Raw genomic sequence first — 22,821 nt, 5'->3', positions numbered from 1 at the left:
AGTAGCTGGGACTATAGGCACATGCCATTATGCCTAGCTAATTTAATTGTTTTTGAATTTTATTAGAGACAAAGTCTCATTGTGTTGCCCAGACTGGTCTTGAACTCCTGTGCTCAAGTGATCGTTCTCCTTTGGCTTCCCAAAGTGCAGTGATTACAGGCGTGAGCCACCACACCTGGCCATAATGCACATCTTAAAGTCATCATTGATGTTTGTCTGAGTGAATGGAGAAAATAAGTTGTTGAGACATTAGCATGTCAGAAATCACTGGTCATGGTTGTAGAGCATGTGGGTGGGGGCAGGCAAAGCAGGTCCTTGGATCATGGCGGGGGGATGTAAAGCATTTCTAGATCATTGCCACTTATGAGGCAGATCGGCCACCTGTGCACTATGTGGCCTGCCTCCGCATCACCAAATCCAAATATGACAGAGCAGAGCCCAAGCCGGAGTCGCTGGGGAAGGTTCCCCGAAGGGTAATGACTGACTGCACAGGTCTTTAGGTGCCTGCAGTAACCCCCCACTTCTTAGAAACTACTGGAATTTACATTCGTATGTCAGTGCATTGCAGTTTTTAAAAGGCTTCAGTTTACTCTTACTGTGTAGTGCTCTACAGGGGCAACTGAGAACTCTTTTGGGCATCTCTCTTCCTCAGTGGATCCGGAACTGTGTATCTCTTTAGTTCTGTGAGACTGTTGAAGACTCCATGCTGCTTTTACTGTCTAAGTTTATTCTTTTAATTATTTGTCAGGATTTGGTGTCAGGGTTGTGCTGACTTCATGACTTAAGTTGAGAAGTATTTGCTCCTTTGTATTCTGAAAGAGTTTGTATAAAATTGATATCATTTCTTCTTCTTTAAATGTTTGATAGAACTTAGGAGCGAAGCCATCTGGGATGGAAGTTCTTGTGGGAGTTTGGATTACAGATTCAACTTCTTTAATAAATACAGGATTATTAAATTGTTAATTTTTTGTGTCGTTTTACTCCCAAGGAGTTTGTCTGTTTCACCAGTTGTCAAATGTATTGGCGTATGGTTGTTTATACTATTCCCTTATTACTAACCTCTTAATGACTGGGATCGGCCTCCTTTTTACTCCTGATTTAGATGACTTGTGTTTCTCTCCTAGGGGTTTATTGTTTTTTTTAAAAAAAACCATTGACTTTGTTGATTTTCTTTATTGTTTCCTGTTTCCTATTTCATTGATTATTTTCTTTCTAGTTTGTAATTAATTTTATGTCTTTTTCTAGCTTTTACAGTGCAGACTTAGTTATTGGTTTTGGACTTTTTTTCTAGTATGAACATTTAAAGCTATAAATTTCCCTGTAAGCGCTGCGTCAGGTATGTCTCACAGATTTTGATCCGTTGTACGTTTATTACCATTCCCGGTTAGAAATATTTTTAACATTTCATTTTTGTTTTTATTTTTGATGTGTGTGTGTATCGCTTACTTTTCAGGTATCTGTAGCCTTTGTGGAAATGGTATTGCTATTGACTTGTTGTAATACTGTTATGGTCAGAACATATTCTATGTGATTTCAGTCTTTTGCAATCTATTGAGATGTTTTTTATGGTACAGCATATGGTCTATCTTGGTGAATTTTCCATGAGTACTAGAAAAGAACTTATATTCTGCAATAGAGGGGTATGGTGTTGTATAAATGTCAATTGAAGAAGTTATTTAACAGTTTGTTTAAATCTTCCATATCACTATTGTCTCCTTTATTTTTTTTATTTTTTTTATTTTTTGAGATGGAGTCTTGCTCTGTCACCCAGACTGGAGTACAGTGGTGCGATATTGGCTCACTGCAACCTCTGTCTCCCAGGTTCAAGCAATTTTCCTGCCTCAGCCTCCTGAGTAGCTGGGACTACAGGCACACGCCACCATGCCCAGCTAATTTTTGTATTTGTCGTAGAGATGGGGTTTTACTGTGTTGGCCAGGATGGTCTTGATCTCCTGACCTCGGTCTCCCAAAGTGTTGGGATTATAGGTGTGAGCCACTGTGCCCAGCCTGTCTACTTATTCTTTTACTTAAAAAGTTTTTAAATTTCATATATTTATTTTTGAGACAGAGCCTCTCTCTGTTGCTCAGGCTGGAGTGCAGTGGCACGATCATGGCTCACTGCAGTCTCTGCTTCCTGGGCTCAAGTGATTTTTTCAGCCTCAGCTTTCTGAGTAGTTGGGCCCAAGGGCATGCACTACCATGCCCACCTACTTTTCTTGTTTTTTTGTAGAAACAGGGCTCACTATGTTGCCCAAGCTGATATCGAACTCCTAGGCTCAAGCGATCCTCCTGCCTTAGCCTCCCAAAGTACTAGGATTACAAATGTGAGTCACCATGCTTGGCCTCTTTTATTTATTTTAACAAAGGGGTGTTAAAGCCTCCAACTCTTAAAAAAAGTCATGAATCTTTCTGTTTCTTAGTTCTATCAGATTTTATTTCATGTATTGTAAAGCTCTGCTATTAAGTACACACACGTTTAGTATTGCTGTTTCTCCTTGATGAATTGCCTCCTTTTTCATTATGAAATGTGCCCATTCATTCCTTTGCTCACACTGAAATCCCCTTTGTTTGATACTAATGTTGTCATACCAGATTTGTTATGCTTATTGCTTGTGTTTGTGTGGTATATCTTTTTCCCCCATCCTTTTATTTTCAATCTGTGTCTTCATATTTAAAGGTTGTTTCCTGAAAACCAAACATCATATGTTCTCACTCATAAGTGGGAGCTAAGCTATAAGGATGCAAAGGCCTAAGAATGAGACAGTGGACTTTGGGGACTCCGGGAAAGCAGGGGGTGAGGGATAACAGACTGCAGATTGGGTGCGGTGTGTGTTTCTAGGGTAATGGGTACACCAAAATCTCAGAAATCACCACCCAAAAACTGATTTATGTAACCAAACACCACCTGTTCCCCCAGAACCTATGGAAATAAAAAAAAAATTTTTTTGTTTTGTTTTGTTTTTTAAAAAAGGTCATTTTCTGAGAGTATAAAGTATGTATAGTTGGATCTTGGGTTTTTTTGGTCGAGTTTGGTGTGGATGGGTTCAAGTCTACCGTCTGAGTATTTATTTTGTTTGTCATATCTGTTTTTTTGCTCTTCTTTTTTCTCCTTTTATGCTTTTATTATTTATTTGTTTTTATTTATTTATTCATTTTGAGACAGAGTCTCACTCTGTTGCTCAGGCTGGAGTGCAGTGGCGCGATCTTGACTCACTGCAACCTCTGCCTCCTGGGTTCAAGCTGTTCTCCTGCCTCAGCCTCCCAAGTAGCTGAGATTACAGGCATGTGCCACCATATCTGGCTAATTTTTATATTTTTAGTCGAGTCGGGGTTTCACCATGTTGGCCTGGCTGGTCTTGAACTCCTGACCTCAGTTCATCGTCCTGCCTCAGCTTCCCAAAGTGCTAGGATTACAGATGTGAGCCACTGCGCCCGGCCTCTCTTATGCCTTTATTTGGGAGAATAAAATATATTTTGTTCTGTGGAAAAACACATTCAAAGTGTTTTTTCTGTTCTTAGCACAACTACCAACACAGAAAATTTATGTGACCTCTGGTTACCAAAATATGTGTAAGGATTTCTCCCCATCAATAATCAGTCAGTTTTCCAACAGATACCAGCTGGGTATCTTCTAATTCACTTCTTATGCCGTCTGTCTGAAGATAGTGTCGTATCCCACAGATTGAGAGTCCAGTCTCAGGAGACCATTCTCGTAGTAATACTGAAATGTACAGCACTCGATTCTTAGCCATATTCACCACGCTGTGCAATAGAGCTCCAAAGAAGTCAAACTTATGCCTCCTGTCTAACTGAGGCTTTCTATCTTTTGACCATCATATCCTCATTCCACCCACCTCCCAGCCTCTGGTAACCACCATTCTACTCTCTGCTTCTATGGGTTCAATTGTTTTGGATCATACATGTAAGTGAGAATGTGTAGTATTTGTTTTTCTGTGTTTGGCTTATTTCTCTTAGCCTAATGCTCTCCAGTTCCATCCATGTTGTCACAAATAACAGAATTTCTTCCCTTTCTATGGCCGTATAGTATTCCATTGTGTGTACATACCACATTTTCTTTATGCATTTCTGTGTTGATGGACACAGCAATAAGGTTTCATGGGCTTGGAGAACTGAAATTATTTTCTCAGGGTCATACAGAGGGATAGAGTTGGGATTCAGATCCACGGTTGACTGAGTCTTCCTGTTCCAACATATTAGGCCTGACCACATGCAGCCAGTGTTACCATAGGAGGAATAGAAGAACACAAGGCCATGGCGGCTGCTATCTGTTCCATATGACAAGCTGGAGAAAAGCTTGTGATAAATTTAACATATTTACAGCATATAATTTGGTCAGTGGGAGGTGATGATTGCTTATTTCACAAAAAATCAGTGTATCTCATTCCATTTCTGATCAGATTATCCAACAATGATTTTAGTCAAATTAGAGCACCTAATGCCCTTAAAAGTTATTTTGAACTTTTTTTTTTTTTTTTTTTTTTGAGACAGGGTCTTGCTGTGTCACCAAGGCTGAAGTACAGTGGCATGATCAAGGCTCACTGCAACCTCCACCTCCCAGGCTCAAGTGACCCTCCCATCTCAGCCTGCTGAATGGCCGGAACTACAGGTGTGCACCACCACACCCGGCTATTTTTCCATATTTTTTGTAGGGATGGGGTTTTGCCATGTTGCTCAGGCTGGCCTTGAATTCTGGGATGCAGGTGATCTGCCCACTTCAGCCTCCCAAAGTGTTGGGATTAAAGAAGTGAGCCACCACACCCGGCCCAGACAGAACGTTTTAAATGAAAACCTAGTTATTGCTAAACTATATTGTTCTTACAGAAGCCGAAAATATGATCACCAAAACTTTTGATCAGAAATGATTTACAGGCCATTTAAGTGGACACTGGCATGAAAAGCAGCACGTCATGAATTTCACAGTTATTCTTGTATCTGCTGAGGGATCATTGGAGACAACCATGTGCACATTCAGTCAGTTATGGTACTCTAAACAGGTGGAGAAGAGAAAGGGGAAAGAAGTGCATCTTTTTTTTTCTAAATCTGGGAGGAGAAAACTAAGAATGAAGGAAAAATAAAATATGGAGGAAAAATTACAGGTGTGCTTTGATCAAAAAGCTGAAGTTGCATTTTCACAATTGATTCTGGTACTTTCACTTATAGAAATAATACCACAGTTAGTATTTGAATTGTTTTCTCAGGAATAATGTTATTGATCTTTCAACATAACAATGCTGAGGTCTCTTAGGAGGCTCCCACTAAGCAGGGGACAAAAGGCTTCCACCTTTTGTCCCCTGGTGTCTATGTAAGTTGAAAACAAAACAAAGGGAAAAGATGGAGCTAACACATCTTTATTACCAACACAGGCTATGTTGAAGGACATGACCTATGGTTTTTTTAGAAAGTGAAATTCCTCACTAATACCAAGAATTGGGCAGACACAGCTTCCTACCCAGTCACAGGCTGTGCTGAGCAGGGGAGCCCCATCCCCAATCAGGGGAGGCCACAACCACACTTTCAGCATGGAGCTGCAGACAGGAACTCAGGCTCTGTGACCAGAGAGCTCCCAAGAGCAAGCAGGACCCAGCCAAGCTGAGCCCACAGCACCTGGTTATTGGGACCAAATGCAGCAATCAGATCAGTCACTCTGCCTCTCCAGGGACGGTGCAGAGAGGCCCACTGTTACCTAGCCAAACTCCCTTCTTACAAAAGAGGCTTGAGGGTTCGTGAAGAGTCTTCTTCTCCATTAACAAATACAGTGTTAGCGTTATCCCCATTTTATTTCTGGCAAACACGAGGCCCAGGGAGAGGAAGTGATTAGCCCAAAGTCAAATTTCAAATGCTTTCATTACAAAAAATATTAAATATTTCAGGTGATGGATATGTTAATTAACTTGATTTAATCATTTCACCTTGTATTAAAAATCATAGCGCTTTGTACTCTATCAATACATGTAATGATAATTTGTCAAAATATAAAAATTATTTCTATGAAACATTTTCAAATATAAATGTAAAAAGAATTGTAAAAGGAATCCTCATATATCCATCACCTAGATTCAGTGGTTATCAAGATTTTGACACATTTACTTCATCTCTTGCTTTTTAAATTTGCTGAATTATTTTAAAGAAAATCTCAGAGACATATCATTTCAGACCGTCATACTTTAGTATGCATTGCTAAAAAATGAATGTTTTCTTATATAACTACAATATTATACTTAAAACATTAATAATTTTTTTTTGGTGACTTTTGATACCAATCCATAATCAAACTTGCAGGATCGTTCCTGAGTTCACCTTTATGAACTTTACAAGGGGGATCATAATGCCTTTCCCCTCCTCTTTGGCAGGTATTTTGTCAGAGGGCATTAAATGCCTATTTTGGATAAAAAATATTGAAGTTTGTTGTTAATATATACCAGAATCCCTTGCCCTTAAAGATTTTACAGTCTAAAGAACATAGTACAATATTTGACACAAAGTAAGTACTCAGTAAATGTAATTGTGGGTAATGACACGACTTTCTTCCTTTTAGGAAGCTTGTAGTCCAAATCTTTTATTTTTAGTTGTCAAACTTAAGAAAAATTTAAAGCAGAAATCACTTATAATCTCAGCACTGTAAAAACTTTTTAAGGTGGTCTGTCCTTTGTAAAGCCCTTCAGAGACAATGAGAATCCGGTAGAAAGGAGCACTTCTAGCCTCTGGGTTTTAGTCTCTAAACTCTTCTTTCCACTAAAGGGAATAAGAGCTCCTTGGAGAATTGATTTTATTCTAGGCCTGGGGCTGGATATGAACCAGAAAGAAAGGGATCAAAGAATAGTGGGACCTTATCCAAAGGATACAGGAACCAACTAGAAGGGACGCCTACTGCCCAAAGATGGTGCCAACATCAAAAAAGAAGAACGCTTTCAAGTAAACAATCTAACACTGCATCTTAAGGAACTAGAAAAACAAGAACAAACTCAACCAAGGTTAGTAGAAAGAAGGAAATAATAAAGATCAGAGCAGAAATAAATTAAATAGAGATTAGAAAAACCATACAAAAGATTAATGAAATGAAGAGCTGGTGTTTTGAAAAGCTTAACAAACCTTTAGCTAGACTATGAAAAAAACAGAATAAATAAATGTCAAATAAATCAGAGATTAAAAAGGAGAAATTTACAACTGATAATACAGAAACTTAAAAGGTCACAAGAGACTATTTTGAACAATTATATGCCAACAAACTCAGTGACCTAGAAGAGATGGATAAATGCCTGGACACATATAACCTGCCAAGATTGAATCATGGAGAAAGAGAAAATCTGAACAGACCAAAAATGGTGAGAATATTGAATCAGTAGTAAAAAATCTCCCATCAAAGAAAAGCCCAGGACCTGAGGGCTTCACCACTGAAACATTTAACAAAGAACTAGTACCAATTTTTCTAAAACTACTTCCAAACCCATTCTGTGAAGCCAGCATTATTTTGGTATACTAAAACCTGACAAAGACACAACATCAACAAAAGAAAACTAAGCTAATCTCAAAAGGCAGATATCCCTGATGAAGATTAGATGCAAAAATATTCCACAAAATGCTAGCAAACAAAATTCAGCAGCACATCTAAAGGATCTTCTACCTTGAACAAGTGGAATTCATCCCAGGGATGCAAACATGGTTCAACGTAAATATGATAGATCACATTAATGGAATGAAGAACCAAAACAATATTGTCATTTCTATAGATACAGAAAAAACATTGACAAAATTCAGCATCCCTTCATGATTAAAAACTCTCAACAAATTAGGTATTAGAAATACTCAAAAATAGTTTCCAAATTCTGGAGGAGTCAGGTAGAGTGAAACAAGTATGTTCTAAATTTTGTTCATAGGAGTATACTAAATCATTAAAAGCTGTTAATAGTGCAAAAGAAAAGTTTCCTTGACTCTGCAAAAACAAAACAAAGGATCAGCAACGTTTTAAGCAAAAAGTCAAAAAGATTACTTCAGTCTTCTATTAGTTCAATACCTGTAGTTAATTCCTGTTTTGCTTGATATTCCTGAACACTTCAGTTCTCCATGAGTCCTGAAAGTTTTTCTTCTATTCCGATGTCACAGTCTCCAAAGTCATCAGAAACTTGTATTCAAGAACACCTGTTAGAGTTTTATAGCTCATTGTAAAGCCACCTTCTAAAGAAGACCAAAACAAGACAACAATTGTCTATGGATGACAAAAGGTTTTAGGGCAGCTGTGGTCAAAGATACAATTGATAAGGAAATTTGTTACCTCTGTGGCACACAATAATTTAACAGAACAATTATAATTATTACTGATAATGTACACTAAGTCATATCAGAGTTATAGGAGTTTCCCATGATTTTGGAACACATACCAATAACATATTTGTATAAATAGAGCCTAAAGAAAACCAAACACCATTTCATATTTGACAATATTTCCTATGTGATTTTTATACCAAATAAGCCAAATTATATTATTTTTGGACTTTAGGGAACCTAATATCTTCAAGGATTAAATTGGTCAGAAAAAGACATAATTTATAATTTGATTTTGGAAAGGTCAAAGGTTTAAGACACTTGATATCACAGATCATTGTAAAATAAGTTATTCATTTGACCAAAGTGATAACTCAAGGATTTTTAAAAAAGGTGAAAACCTTCATTCTTTGAGAAAGAAGACTTAATTTTCCAAACAATATTGTTTCTCAAAGACTTAATAGCATGCTATTTTAATAGCACCCTAATAAAATAGCATGAAGCCAATTTGTTTTTCAAAATTTTATAAACGATCTATAAAATTTTAATCTTGAACATAAGATGTAACTTTCATAAGCCTTTTATAATCTTTATAACCTTTACTAAGGGGTTGGTTATTGCTTCAAGAAAACCTTGTTAATCTGACACAGGGGCCCATATGCTGGTCTTGCATCAGTGTGCCTTTGACATTAATGATTAATTTATAGAGAAACTGAACTTATTTTCTCTCTCAAAATTGGCCCTTACAATCTCACATGCTCACCAAAAAAAAAAAAAAAAAAAACAGACATAGAAATGGCCAAAAAAATGTGAAAAAATGCTCAGCATCACTAATCATCAGGGAAATGCACATGAAAACCACCATGAGAGATCACCTTTCTCCGTATGAAATGCCTATTATCAAAAAGTCAGAAGATTAAATGCTGTTGAGGAGGTGAAGAAAAGGGATCCCTTACACACTATTGGTAGGAATGTAGATTAGCACAGCCATTACGGAAAACAGTCTGGAGGTTCCTCAAAAAACATAAAAATAGAACCACGGTATGATCTTCCATTTCACTACTGAGCATATATCCAAAGGAAATGAAGTCAGTGTCAAAGCCATAACTGTATGGCTGTTTTATCGCAGCGCTCTTCAAATAGCCAAGATATGGAATCAACCTAAGTGCCATTCAGCAGATGAATGGATAAAGAAAATGTGATACATATACACAATGGAATACTATTCAGCCATAAAAAAGACTTAAATCCTCTCATTTGCAAACACAGATGAACCTGGAGGGCATTATGTTAAGTGAAAAAAGCCAGGCACAGAAAGACAAATCTGGCATAATCTCCCTTAGGTGTGGAATTTTAAAAAGTTTGTCTCGTGGAATTAGAGAGCAGAATAGAGGTTAGAAGAGGCTGGGGATGGTAGGGAGAAGGGAGATGAGGAGAGGATGGACAGTGGATACAATGCTCTAGTTAGACGGGAGAAGTGAGTTCTGGTATTCTAGCGCACAGTTGGGTGACTATAGTTCACAAAAAGGCGTATTTCAAAAAAGCTAGAGGAGAGGAATTTGAGTGCTCTAACCACAAAGACCTGATATGCTGATTACCGTGGTTTGAGTGTTACACAATAAATGCGTTGAAACATCATACTGTACCCATAGATGTGTACAATTATGTATCACTTAGAAATAAAGGATGTCATGACAACCAATGGAAACATCAATTAGATAAAAATCCAGCAGCTCATGATGATACTAAACAATAAGCAAAACAACTCATTGGTCATTAGTAGAGTTTGATAGGGCAATAGTTCTCCACTCAATAAATAAAGGGGAAGATTCAACCATTTATTAATGTCTGCGTTGTCTGTGTTCCAGGGTAACCAAATGGTCGATGAGGAAAAAATCCTTCCTTATAGACAAATTGTAGCTTATGAGTGCGGAGGAATTAGAGAATTAGAAAATCACCAGTTTGTAATTCCTGATGAAATAACAGATCTGACAACAATTGGTAGCCAACACTTGACTCCTCTAGGAGAAAGGGGATGGGTCCTTTGCACTGGATGGGCCATGCTGACAACTGGGCATAAGCATTTCACTCTCGAAACCCCGCTGAAATGGCGATGAGGTCTTATGGTAGTAGGGGAAAGCCAAGAAGCAACCCCCATTCCCTGTGCCCATCAGGAGCGCCACAAGGCAGTAGGCAGTGCTGAAAATCATTTATGATTGATTGTATCCACAGATGGCCTCTGCCCCTGCAGCAGGTGACGGTCCCTTTTCCACTGCAGGAGAAGATTAGTATTTGACTCCCTTCAGGGAGTCACCAGGCACAGCCGGAGAGGTGTGCCCTGCTCCCCTCAAGGGGAATAAGTGCGTATTGAAGTACCCGTAGTCTGGCCTTCCACAAAGCTCTGAGAGCGCTCATAGCCAGCTGTACCGCTACATAGGAAGTTCCTCCATAGGACAGCGTGCACAAACACGGGGGTTCTCTAATGAAATGGCACAGCCAGACCACGCTGTGGTGAAGCGGCCTCCTCCGTGCTACTCAGTGTGTATGTTATTCTGTCTAGAAATGCCATTCAGAGCCTAGCCAAGTGACACACTGTGGTGCCTTTCCTTTCTTGCACAGCATTGCAAGTGGCATGAGGCAGCACAAATAGCTCCCTTTCCTTCTTCATTTTAGCAGCGTTTACCGAGAGTGCATATGGGGTGGTAGAATTCGACTTAATAGGATACCTCAACCATAAGTGCTCTCCTAACATTAGGCAAATTAGATAATTTACATGATATCAGCTGGAGCCCTTTGGGAGATTTTTATAGATTGAGAATGATTTGATTACTTAAAGACTTTTTTCATGTTTTAGATTAACACTATTGTGTTGTATTCAAAAGTACTTCTGGTCACTTTTCTGCTCTGCTCTCTGGCTTCCTAAAGAATGATGCTGGCTTGGTGCGATGGCTCATGCCTGTAACCCCAGCACTTTGGAAGGCCAAGACCGGGGAATCGCTTGAGCCCAGGAGTTCAAGACCAGCCTGGGCAATGTAGTGAGACCTTATCTCTACCAAAAATTTTAAAATTAGCCAAGCATGGTGGCATATGCCTGTGGTCTTAGCTACTTAGGAGGCTGAGGTGGGAGGATTGCATGAGCCTGGGAGGCGGAGGCTGCAGTGAGCTGAGATTGTGCCTCTGCACTCCAACCTGGGAGACAGAGTGATACCCTGTCTCAAAATAAAATAAAATTAAAATTAAACAAAATGCTTAGGCACAGAAGATTCCTATGATAGCATTCACCAATTAATACCTGTGCCTGAGCTCTATGAAGTCCTTTCCTTGATATTTATTATTTATGGTCGCAGCCTCAGTGGAGCACTTGGTTTTACTTTGCAGCTATTGACCTGTCCCTTGTCCACTCCAGTGTGGCTATGTGATGATGATAATCATTATTATCATTTCCATTTATTCAGCGCTCGATATCTGCCAGCCACAGTTTTTCGAATGCGTTATCTCATTTGTCCTTAGTTAATTCCTTATGTAGGCACTCCTCTTACTGCAGGCAAACAGGACGCAGACAGCTTGAAGGACTTCCCCTGAGGTGGTAGCACAGCAGATAGGGAAAGACCAGGGCATCTCCTGGAGTTGGGTCACCTTGCTGTTCTGGGTCTCATCCTGGGTGTCTGTGTCCCTCTGCTGCTCTTCTCTCTAAGTCCTCTGTCTTCCGCATTAGCAGTGACTGGTATTTCACAGAGAAAGTAGATGCTATAAGGAGGGACTCCCTCGTCCACACCCCTCCCATAATCCCATCCTTTTCTTCATTCTTTAAAGCACTATAGTGAGAAAACCACAGGTCTAGGGCCAAGTACATGGTCTTTGACAAGCTGTTAATTTCACTTGGTGTCAGGTTTTTCATTTGCAAAGTGGGGACAGGAGTGCCTGCCTTCCTGAGCCAGCCTGCCTCCTAGAGCACAGCAGGTGCTCCTGAGCTCTGTCGTGCTATGGGTGAGAAGGGGTCTGTGTCCGTGGCTTGTCTAGAGTGTGCCGTGGACAGTAAGGGGACGTTATTATCACCCGCGTGTCCTCTTCCTCCTCCTTGTGAAATGGCTGGGGGTGGGCTGGGGAACAGGTCTTTTCTCACAAAGCTTTATATTTGCATAAAAAATGTTGATTTGTAATTATTTGCCTAGTACTTGTCGTACAGATAAATTACGAACTCCTGTGGGACAGACAGGTTCTGGCATTTTGCTTGATACCTAGTAATTGCCAAAAAAGTATCATTAAGTTATAAAATATACTGATTCTCTAGTCCTGCCTACAGACCTTCTTGAAATTCGATAAAGGTTTATTTTCTTGGAAAATGGAAGTCTCCTGGAGGATACTAACTCAATTTCCCTTTTATCCACAGGCCCTTAAGAGGAGCAGTTGTGGGTAATTTTTGAATAAGTGGAATGTGGCTTTTGCTTCATTCTGGTCTCTTTTGGTTGCTGCTTCTTTATTTCTGTCAGAAGGTTGGACTCACTGGACTGTCATGAAATGCCCCAAGTAAAATGAAAGCGAGCCACTTTTACTTTTGCTTAATGAATCTTGCTTTTGTTTTCATCTTCTCTTCAGAAAAGAAAGATGTGACTCAAAGCCTAGAGAACTATACGTCCAAGTGTCCTGGGACCATGGAGCCCATCGCGCTCCCTGGCGGCCTCACCCTGCCTCCGGTGCCCTTCACCAAGCTTCCCATCGTCAGGTGAGACGGGCCCTGCAGAGCGGGGAAGGCGGCTGCCTCCGGGACACCGTCCTGTAGTCGGATTGTGAATAGAGATCTTTAGAAGAGCTCCATTTTTTGTTGACTGTGTATTGGGTTCATTATCTCCTTAAACTTGACAGCAGTCCTGTGACATGAAAGTAAGTATTTTAGAGATGAGAGATCGGGGTCAGTGACATTCCATAATTGCTGCACTTCCATGCCCAGTAAATGGCAGAGTCACGTCTGCACCCAGCCTTGCTTGGTTCCAAAGTCCACATTGCGACCACTCCACTGTGGTGGACACCAGCCTGACCATGTCGTCTCCTCCTTGCAAACATTCCGTGGTTTCCCTTTCCACAGGCAGTACATCCCCCGCCCCCAGCCACACAGGAACAGGGCAACTCCTCACCCACACCAGTGCTCACCAGTGTCTGCCTTTGCCCTGCACTGCCTCTGCCTGGCGGGCACTCTCCTCTCCTGGCTTCATTCTGTCTGTGCTCCCTCATTTCTTCATGCGCATCCCGAGCCCAATTTCCAGGACACTTTTCCTGAAATGCGAGCTCCCTGGTTTCCATGGCACCCATTGCTCACCGCCCTCCCAGGATTTGCTGCTGGGTGCCGTCCTTTCTCTGTGACTGTCAATCTTAAGGGTGTGAGATTAAGAGCAGAGACCCTTCGGCACATGCAAAATGGGTCCTTGCAAAAGGTTTTTGTTTTTTCTTAACCACTCAAAGCTTAGGACCTGCAAAAGGTTTACGAACTAATCTTGTGAAGCGATTTCTGAATTTCTGAAAGATGTGTTTGAAGACTGGAAAGAAACAGTTGCATTTGACATTTTGCTGTTGGGTGGAAGTGTGGTAGCCTCAGGATTTGGTGTGATGAAGATGCTGAGCGTCTTGAAAGCGCTCTTGGCTGGGCTGTTGTTCCCAGATTCCCTCGGTCTTGCCACGCATGGGACTTTGACTCACACACCGGCTGCATTCCATGAATGAGCCACCTAACCTCCTGAGTATCAATTCGCTTGTCTCCCGACTATGCCCCCGAAATTAAGAATGATAACCCATAGCATTAAGCTATTATGAGAATTTAATGAAGTAACATGGAAAAGCATGTGTATGGTGCTTAAGAAATGTTAGTTTTCTTTCTCCCTGCATTTCTTTGAAGGCAAGTCTAGTACTGCCAAATGAAATGGGTTCTTTTTTGCCAAAGAGTTGTGTCCTCCCGAGAAGTGGGGGCAGAAAGGGCCACTGTGGGTTGCAGCCCCAGGCAGGCCATGCTGGAATTATAAGGTGTTCTGAAGGGCACTGCTGAGGTTGTTTACTAGGCAGAGCTGCAAGGAGCAGCACCCAGAAGACACGGCTGTGCCCGAGAAGATGGTCTGGCCGTTCCTCAGCATGCCCGGAGGGACTGGCAGCCCGCAGTCTGGAAGGTCCAGGAAGTCCGTGACTGCTCTGCAGCGCCCGCCGCTCCCTGAGCACCGATGCAAGCTGTGGAGGAAGGGGCCGTTGAGGCTTTTCTAAGTAAGGCTTAGAGCGGAACACGTTTGACTTGGGATTAGGGGCATGATTCATTTTTTAAAGATTAAGGTCTAGAAAAGCCTTTCTTATTAATTTTATATTTGCATCATGACTTGAATCATTTTTAAATTTAGAAAACCTTGCCTAATAGAATGTTATAAAGCTTACAGAACATTCTGGGTGTTTGGGGCTGTGTGTAGGTATCCGGGAGCTCAGGCTTCTTGTCGGTGAAGCTGGGGATGATTGGGCCATGCAGGTCGTTGGAACTAAGGAAGAAGCATGTTTGTTCTCCTTGCAGCCTGCCAGGCGGCCCTGCGGTTGAAGCCAGAGGCCGTGGGTTCACTCTCACTTGTGTGTGGCCTTGGTAAAGAAGCAGCCCCTTTATGCTTCGTTTTCTTCATCTTTGAGCCAGGCTTGAAAATTGCCCCATGCAGGGTGGTTTGGTTTTGTTTCAGCTGAGCAGAGGCACATGGGCACAGAGCACCGTGCCTGGCGCCGAAGAAGTGCTCAGTGCATCTTAGTTTTCTTCCTGGAGACATTTCCACCTGTGTTTTCAAACAGCACATTGAAAAGTACTGTAATGTTCGCATTTTAGTCCCTCGGCTGTTAAAACATTAGAAAAGACAGATTGGGCAAAAGTATAAAAGTCTAAATTTGGGCAGGTGCTATTCCCCGAATCTTCTGCGAGCATCCCTTTCCTGGGCAGTGCGTCTGTCTCACCCTCAGGGTCCTGTGGCTCCTGGGGTGGAGCTCCCTGCGAACAGCTAGCTGTGTCTTGCCTGGCACCCTGGTGCCATTGCTCTTGCCCAGTGTGGTCATGGAGTGTTTTTAAAAATCTGATTTTATGTACTACACACCATCTACATAAACGTATTCATGATAGTTTTCTGGAGACTTTAGCTAGAGAAGTAAGCCCTGTGTGTCCCGGTGACTCCTTCATCACCTGGATTGTACCTGGTCTCATTGAACCCTGGAAAGAAGAACCGCCTGAGATTCAGCGTAGTAACCCCCTGGAACATCGGCGCGACTGGCCAAATGAAAGGGAATGTCTTTGGAACATGTGGAGAGCCAGAGTGTCTGGTAGCTTGCCCTGCTCACGGGCCACGGCGTAGAGAACAGACTCCAATGTACCTGCTCTGCACGCTTGCAGCACCCTCTGTGGCTGCTCTGTCTCCAGGCTGGATTGCAAGCCCCCTGTTTCCCTGGTCCTATTCTCCTGCTTTCCCTTGTCGAAATACTTAGAGTGGGCAAAATGTGTGTCGGGTTTTGTTCCTTCATTTAGGCTTTATCTCTGGCTTGGAATGCCTGTGCTTCCCTGCTTTCCTGACGACGCTTAGGCATCTTTCACGATTTCAGTTCAAGGATTATGTCCTCTATAAAGCCTTTTCCGGAGCCACCCAGGTAGAAATAACTATACTTTCTTGGTAAGTTAGGAATTATTTTAGCTGTAAAGAACAGAAGACCTAATAGTAGATAGTCAATAGGAAGTTATTTTTCTAATTTATTAAGAAGCTGGACTGGGCGTGGTGGCTTACGCCTGTAATCCCAGCACTTTGAGAGGCCAAGGCGGGTGGATCACGAGGTTAGGAGTTCGAAGCCAGCCTGACCAACATGGTGAAACCCCGTCTCTACTAAAAATACAAATATTAGCTGGGTGTTGTGGCATGTGCCTGTAATATCAGCTACTCAGGAGGCTGAGGCAGGAGAATTGCTTGAACCTGGGAGGCAGAGGTTGCAGTGAGCCAAGATCGCACCACTGTACTCCAGCCTGGGTGACAGAGCAAGACTGTCTCAAAAATAAAAATAAAAAAGAAGCTGGAAACAGGTGGCCTCTCTGTAACTCTGTCTTTGCCTCATGATTATCAGATGGCCGCTGCAGCTCCAGATAACACATCTACATGCAGAGTAGAAAGAAAGAAGAAGGGGCAGGTCTAGGAATGTCTATCTTTTGCTTAATAGGGAAGCAAAAGTGTTCCTGACAGATTGAGAATGGGCTTTTGCGCCGGTCTCATTAATGGGAAGTGTGTCTCATGGCCACCTGTAATTGCGAGACAGGCTGTGAAAATAAATGTAGCTTTCCTAGGATCTGTGGTATAGATGGGGAAGGGAGAATGGGGTCAGAAATTGGTGCTTGGTCAGCCAGCGAACAGTATGTGCTGTATCTGTGTTCCGCTTATGGAACTTGACTGTACATCTTTGTTGACATTTTAGGTCCTTCTCTCTGAAGAGCTTTTTGTCTTTGTAGCCCCGAGGTGACCTCGTGTGTTGAATGAGTAAATAGTTGGATCCCTTGGAATACTTTGTAATAGCAACTGATAGAAAACCTGACCCAGACTAACTTAGGCAAAAAGAATTCATGGCACATATACCTGAAAAGTTCTGGGAGGAATTCAGATAGGGCTGGAGTCAGGGCTCAAACAGCCTTATCAGACTTGGTTTCTTTCCTTCTGAGCTCTGTCCTCTGCAACGTTGGCTTTAGTTGCAGGCCCCAGCTGCTGTCAGAGTGACCCAGCAGCTCCAGGCCTCACATCCTTTTTCTACTGCGTCCAGGAAAAGAGAGAAGGTGCCTTTTAGTAACATCTGTAAAGGAAAGCTGCTTTTTTTCAGTGGGGAATGTCCCTTTGCTTTTCACTGCCCCTCCTGGGGTTATGGACTCAGATCTGATTCAGCCCCGCAAACCACATGGCTACAAGGAGACACGTGTAGTTCCCCTAAAGCAAAACCTAGGAATAGCTGGGACAGGACAAGAGGGAAGCGGATGTTAGGAGGTAACTGACAAGGACCACAACAGCAAATGACACCCACGGTCCACTCATCCTGCCACACTGCTCCAGATCAGAGGTCCTGTTTTTGGTTTGTGACCTGTTATGCTTATGAGTCAAGATAATGCCGTGATGAATAGCTGCCCTTCCCAAGTCAGAAGGCAGACCTTGGAAAAGCGCAACCTTGGAGTGAGTGCATGCTTTATTTTATGAACCACATTTTGTCTTCCTTGGACTCGTGACACTTTCTGATGCAGAGGCCTGGTCATATAGTTCCATTCTTACTAATAAATAGGCTTGTGTTTTATATGAGACTTATTTTCACACATAGATAAAAATGTGCACCCCCTAATGGGCTGGCCAGATTCGCTATACATGCCTTTCTCCTAAGGTTTTGCCATTTGAAAGTAGGAGGAATTAGGACAGATGTGATGTCCTTGCTCCTTAATTCTTCAGCCTTCAGCACTTTTCTTTTTCATGTCAAATCAAGATCTTTTTTTCCTCCAAGATATGCCATGGGTCATACTTCTAGAACAGACTCTATGACATTTCCTCCTCTAAGACTGTCATGATTTTGTGTGAGGGATAGTGATGTGTAAGCATCTTTGTAGGTTTCAGAATGGAAGGATAGTAACTAAAATGCACTAACATATTTACGCTAAGCACTAATAAACACCTTCGTGTAAAATTGGAAAAGCCACTGGCTTTTGTTCAGTAGTCTTACATTCATATCCCACATTCTGCAGTTAGTTGTGTGACTTTGAATGAATAATTTAACTCCCCCTTGAACTGAGGTTGATGAGACATACCTCCCATGCATGGATCAAATGAAATGTTTGGGAAAGTGTTTTATAAGCAGAAAAGCTCTTTGCAGACATGAGTTCTTATAGAGGTTTCAGGGAATTTTGCCTCTAATTAGATGTCACCTTAACATTCCCTGTCAGTTTCTACTTTTGTTTGTACATGTTAAATTAAATCAAATGAATTAGTTCCATCACTCCCTCAAGAAGTGTGACTATGTAGCTATTTAGTTATTTTTGAAAATTCTTGGGTGGGCACAGTGGCTCATATTTGTAATGCCAGCACTTTGAGAGGCTGAGGCAGGTGGATTGCCTGAGCTTAGGAGTTCAAGACCAGCCTGGCCAACGTAGCGGAACCTCGTCTCTTCCAAAAATACAAAAAATTAGTCAGATGTGGTAGCACGCACCTGTAGTCCCAGCTACTTGAGAGGCTGAGGCACCAGAATTGCTTGAACCCAGGAGGCAGAGGTTGCAGTGAGCAGATATCACACCACTGCACTCCAGCCTGGGTGACAGAGTGAGACTCTATCTCAAAGAACAAGTTAAAGTAACAAGAGTGAAGGGAAAGTAACTGTGGGATAGAAAACTGAAGTGACAAGTTCTGTTAGTACCTGGACATCGTAATGTCCTACGTAATGGCTGGAGATGGGAGAGAGCATGATTCTGAGGTAACTGACAAGAAGGAAGCGTGATTCATGAGAGGCAAGCACCTCTGTCTCTCATGAACAGACATGTACCAGTCACACTGGGGAAATGCTTCTCTTACCAGCAATGAGGCGGGAAACCCCTTTAGTGGAGTCTCTTGAAGAGAACATTCTGATGTGTTGAGCAACATGCTCAGCAGCATCCCTACGAGGATGTAGGCAGGTGTCTAACAATGATGTGGTTTTGCTGTTAGCATTCAGTAGCGTACACTGAGGGCGTGGTGCGGGAGCACCAGGGATAAAGGCGGCTCTCCCAGAGGACAAGGTGGTGTGGCCCGCAGTTGCCTGGCTTGCCGCAGCCCCCCTGCTGCAAGCATCTAGGATAATGGGGTGGGGAGTGCTGTGCATCGTATACGCCTTCGTGAATGCCGTTCCTCATAAGTGGGCTTTTGGCAGGAGTGGGGCAGCAGAGAATTGAGAGTTATGTTCTCAGGCATCAAAAAGAGCTGGTAGGTGTCTGCTGATGCTGACCCAGGGTGGTGGCCTGTGTTGTTGGTGCTCTCAGCACCTGGCCCATGGCAGATTCAGTGAATCTGTGTGCTGTGGTTAATATTCACACCGCATGTAGGGTTGTCCCTCTCTTCCTGAATCCTTGTTCCTCATCTCCACCTGAAGGGAGGCCGGGGCAGTCACTATGGACTAGGCCAAGGTGCTTCCTTAGAAAACAAGTCTGGGACTACCTTCATATATCACCCAAATGTTGCAAAGTCCTGTGCCTGGAAACATGGATTTTACCAGTTTAATTAAAAAAAAAATTGGGCTGGGTGCAGTGGCTCACTCCTGTAATCCCAGCACTGTGGGAGGCCGAGGCGGGCAGATCACCGGAGGTCAGGAGTTCAAGATCAGCCTGGCCAAGATGGTAAAACCCCATCTCTACTAAAAACACAAAAATTAGCTGGGCGTGGTGGCGGGCACCTGTAGTGCCAGCTACTCAGGCAAGAGAATTGCTTGAATCTGAGAGGCAGAGGTTGTAGTGAGCCAAGATTGTGCCACTGCCCTCTAGCCTAGGTGACAAGAGTGAGACTCTGTCTCAAAAAAAAACAAAAACCCCAAAAAAACCAAGTCAGGCATTGCAGGTCAACTGCTATGACATCAGAGGAGCTCAGTGGTATGTGGACTTGAAGGCTAAAGCTCCTTGTTAGTGTTACAGGATAAGCTGGTGGAAAAATGTCTACATTGGTGAGTAAATTATCAGACCTGCTATATATAGAATTGTTAGATATAAGCAAATTTATTGCTGAGGATGCCTCATAATTATGAATTTGGTTTTAGAATAGATGATCAGAACCATTTTCTTTTCCCTTGAGGCCTTTCTTAGTGTTTGACAATAAAACTATTTTAGCAATTTACAGGAAAATACTTACTTATTCTCTGTAGCATGGGAACATGAACTAGGCTCACCCAGAGATGGTTTCAAGTAATTATGATGCAAGTAATAAAAAAAGGAGCCAAAATACATCCCTATTTTAATTCTGTTCCAAAATTCAATGAATGAAGTATTTATTGAGTGCCTAAGATGCGCTTTTGGCCCAAGGCTGATTGCGAGGATTTAGTAGTGGCCAAGCATGATCTCACGGGCCTGGGGCGGCTAAGCCCACATCCCATTGCTTTCGTCCCGACTGAATACAGAGGATGGTTCTGATAGAACTATAAGTGATCCTATTTCGTTACTTACGGAATTCGCCACAAAAATGATAAAGTACGTACACAGTAGCCAACAGTAGACCGTCAGGCCCCTCGTAAGCGTGTAGATATACACTGTCAGTCATGGATTATTATTAAGGACATGGAGTAGAGTTCCAGTGCCATTTCCAGTGAACCAGGGAGTCTTTAATTTGGGGGCAGTGATATGGAGAAGTGGGAATCATTGACTGTGTTTTTAAGAGCTAACATTGAGCTCCTTTAACCTGGAAAAGAGCTCAAGAGTTGATGAAGGCATCTACATGGACAAAGACCCAAATCCTCCAGTGAGAGTGAACTTCGAGTTGCTTTGATACTTTTAAAACTGAAACTTCTAAGTTAGTTCTACTGTCTGAGAAAGAATTCTAGGCATTTATTTCAGAAAGGAGTTTAGAGACCCAAATTCAGGGCAGTGCTCCGGCCTCCCACACTCCAGTCAGGATGCAGCCTCCATGACTGTGTTGATGCCACCGTCCAGGGTTTTCTCCCATAGATGGTCTACCGGCCAAGCCATAACCTTCCTTAAGAATTTCTTAAAGCGGAGCTGTTAGGAGCTGATGATGAACACATAGCGGCGTTCAGGAGGGAGCCCGCCTTGCAACTACAGCTGGCGCTGTCGCCCTTTCCAGCTCATTCTGCTACTCGGATTCCGAGCAAGTGGCCTCCACGCTGTCACACACACGAGGCAGCTGAGGCCAGCTGTAGTCCCCGCCCGCCTCTTCTTAGAGATCTTTCCCTGGGAAGAAAGTTATGAATTAAAAACCAGGAAACAAAAGGCGAGTGGTTTTTGACTGTCATTGCTCTTGACAAGTTCATCCTGCGTCGCTTTCCTGATCAGCGCTCTGCAGTGCTTTGCACGGCCCCGGAGGCTGCTGTTCCTGAGGGAAGTCAGGTTTTTACAGTGTCAGCAGTTTCCAAATGGAATCTGTCAAAATCGCCCTTGTCTTGGACGCTTTATCCCTGGACTGCTGCTTTACCGTTGGCAGCTTCACAGGCCAAGTACAATTTTATTAGTTCTGCAGCTAGAGACAAATAAGGCCCCGGTGCCCCTGTCCTCAGCAGGCTCACAACTGAGTGAAAACAGATAAAAGGTGAAATGGTTCTGATCCTCTAGAATGAAGGCGTAGCGAAGGGCGCACGCAAAGCGAAGGGAGCCGGGGAGCATGTGCTGGGTGTGCCCTTGGTCTGGAGAGTGTGGGGTTAGCACCATCTCCTGCCTTGGGTCACTGAGGATGGTGGATGAGAACCACACACCTGGCGGGCTCCCCGGGGCTGGGATGTGGATCACTGGCGGGGATGGTCTGCTGAGTGTTATAGGTGTGCTTTGCACAGGGCAGGATGGAACGAGGCATCTGAGGTCCCTCCTTGCTGAGAGAGGTGGTGGTTTTGTGGATTCTGTAGGGCAGTCATTATTACTCAGTATAGGTTAGGGTGCCCTGTGCAGAAAAATCAACCCTGAAATCTTCGTGATTTACTGAACAACAGTTTCTGCCCCACTCACTCAAGTTTGATTCACGTTGGGCGGCTCTCCAGGCAGCTGAGCTCTGGGAGGTTGCTCAGTGCTCCAGGCTGCACCTGTCTGGTGCTGCACCTTCTCAATGTTCGGCCTCCAGGATTGCCATGGCCATGCGGCCAAAGAAGAGAGCTGGAGGCTGGCCTGTCGCTCTAAAGTGCTGCGTCTCACAGAGGATTCTGTGGCTCCCACTCACAACCCACTGGCCATAGCTCCTCGGGGGGCCTCACCTTCCTGTGGAGGCCGCGAGGCAGGGGCTGGGGAACACGTAGATTTATCACGATCAGTGTCACGGTTGGTCTTCCCGTTTTCCCACTTCTAACCTTGTCCTGTCCATCTCACGTCTAGGAGTGTTCCAGATCTTAACCACCGTCTTCCCAACTGGTCACAAGGGTGACAGCACCTTCTCGTGTTGTGGCTTAAGAGCATAGTGTCACCTATTATTATCGATTTCCAGCCATGGCATTTGGGGCAATATACTTAGTCCCTCTCGTGTGAATTTCTTTATTGATAACATGGAGACAATATTAATAGTACCCAAACTAAGACAGTGGTTGTATGTTTAAGTGGGATAACACACACGCAGTGGTTAGCACAGTGCCTGCACATGCTCAGGCTCCACAGATTGGTAAATTTATCTCGATGCTAGCTGGATGAATTCAAGCAGGAGTATAGACTGGCAGACATCCACAGCTGGGGAAGCAATGTCAGATGCAGAAGCTGCTGCTGGAGAAGCAGTCATGCATGCGAGTAAAGCAGAGCGTGCTGTTGATCTTCTCGTGGGTGCTTTCTCTTCCCGTGGGTCAGGGACTGGCTGCCACTTGCTATGGGCAGGTCCCTTG

At 43.1% G+C, this 22,821-nt stretch overlaps 1 protein-coding gene across 1 annotated transcript in view; it reads left to right on the top strand.

Annotated features, from left to right (window-relative positions):
* The window catches only part of TRAPPC9 (trafficking protein particle complex subunit 9), a 730,305-nt gene that overhangs the window by 134,952 nt on the left and 572,532 nt on the right, over positions 1 to 22,821 (top strand). Inside the window, exon 10 of the mRNA XM_012461180.2 lies at positions 12,877 to 13,003. Coding sequence (XP_012316603.2) covers positions 12,877 to 13,003 — 127 coding nt within the window. The remainder of the gene's footprint in view (positions 1 to 12,876; positions 13,004 to 22,821) is intronic.

This window comes from Aotus nancymaae, unplaced genomic scaffold (genome assembly GCF_030222135.1).
Source record: "Aotus nancymaae isolate 86718 unplaced genomic scaffold, 86718_ANA_hifiasm-v0.15.2.pri h1tg000036l, whole genome shotgun sequence".
NCBI classification, from domain to species: Eukaryota; Metazoa; Chordata; class Mammalia; order Primates; family Aotidae; genus Aotus; species Aotus nancymaae.
The sequence above is the reverse complement of the archived record's forward strand: the minus strand, read 5'-3'. Positions and strand labels throughout refer to the sequence as shown.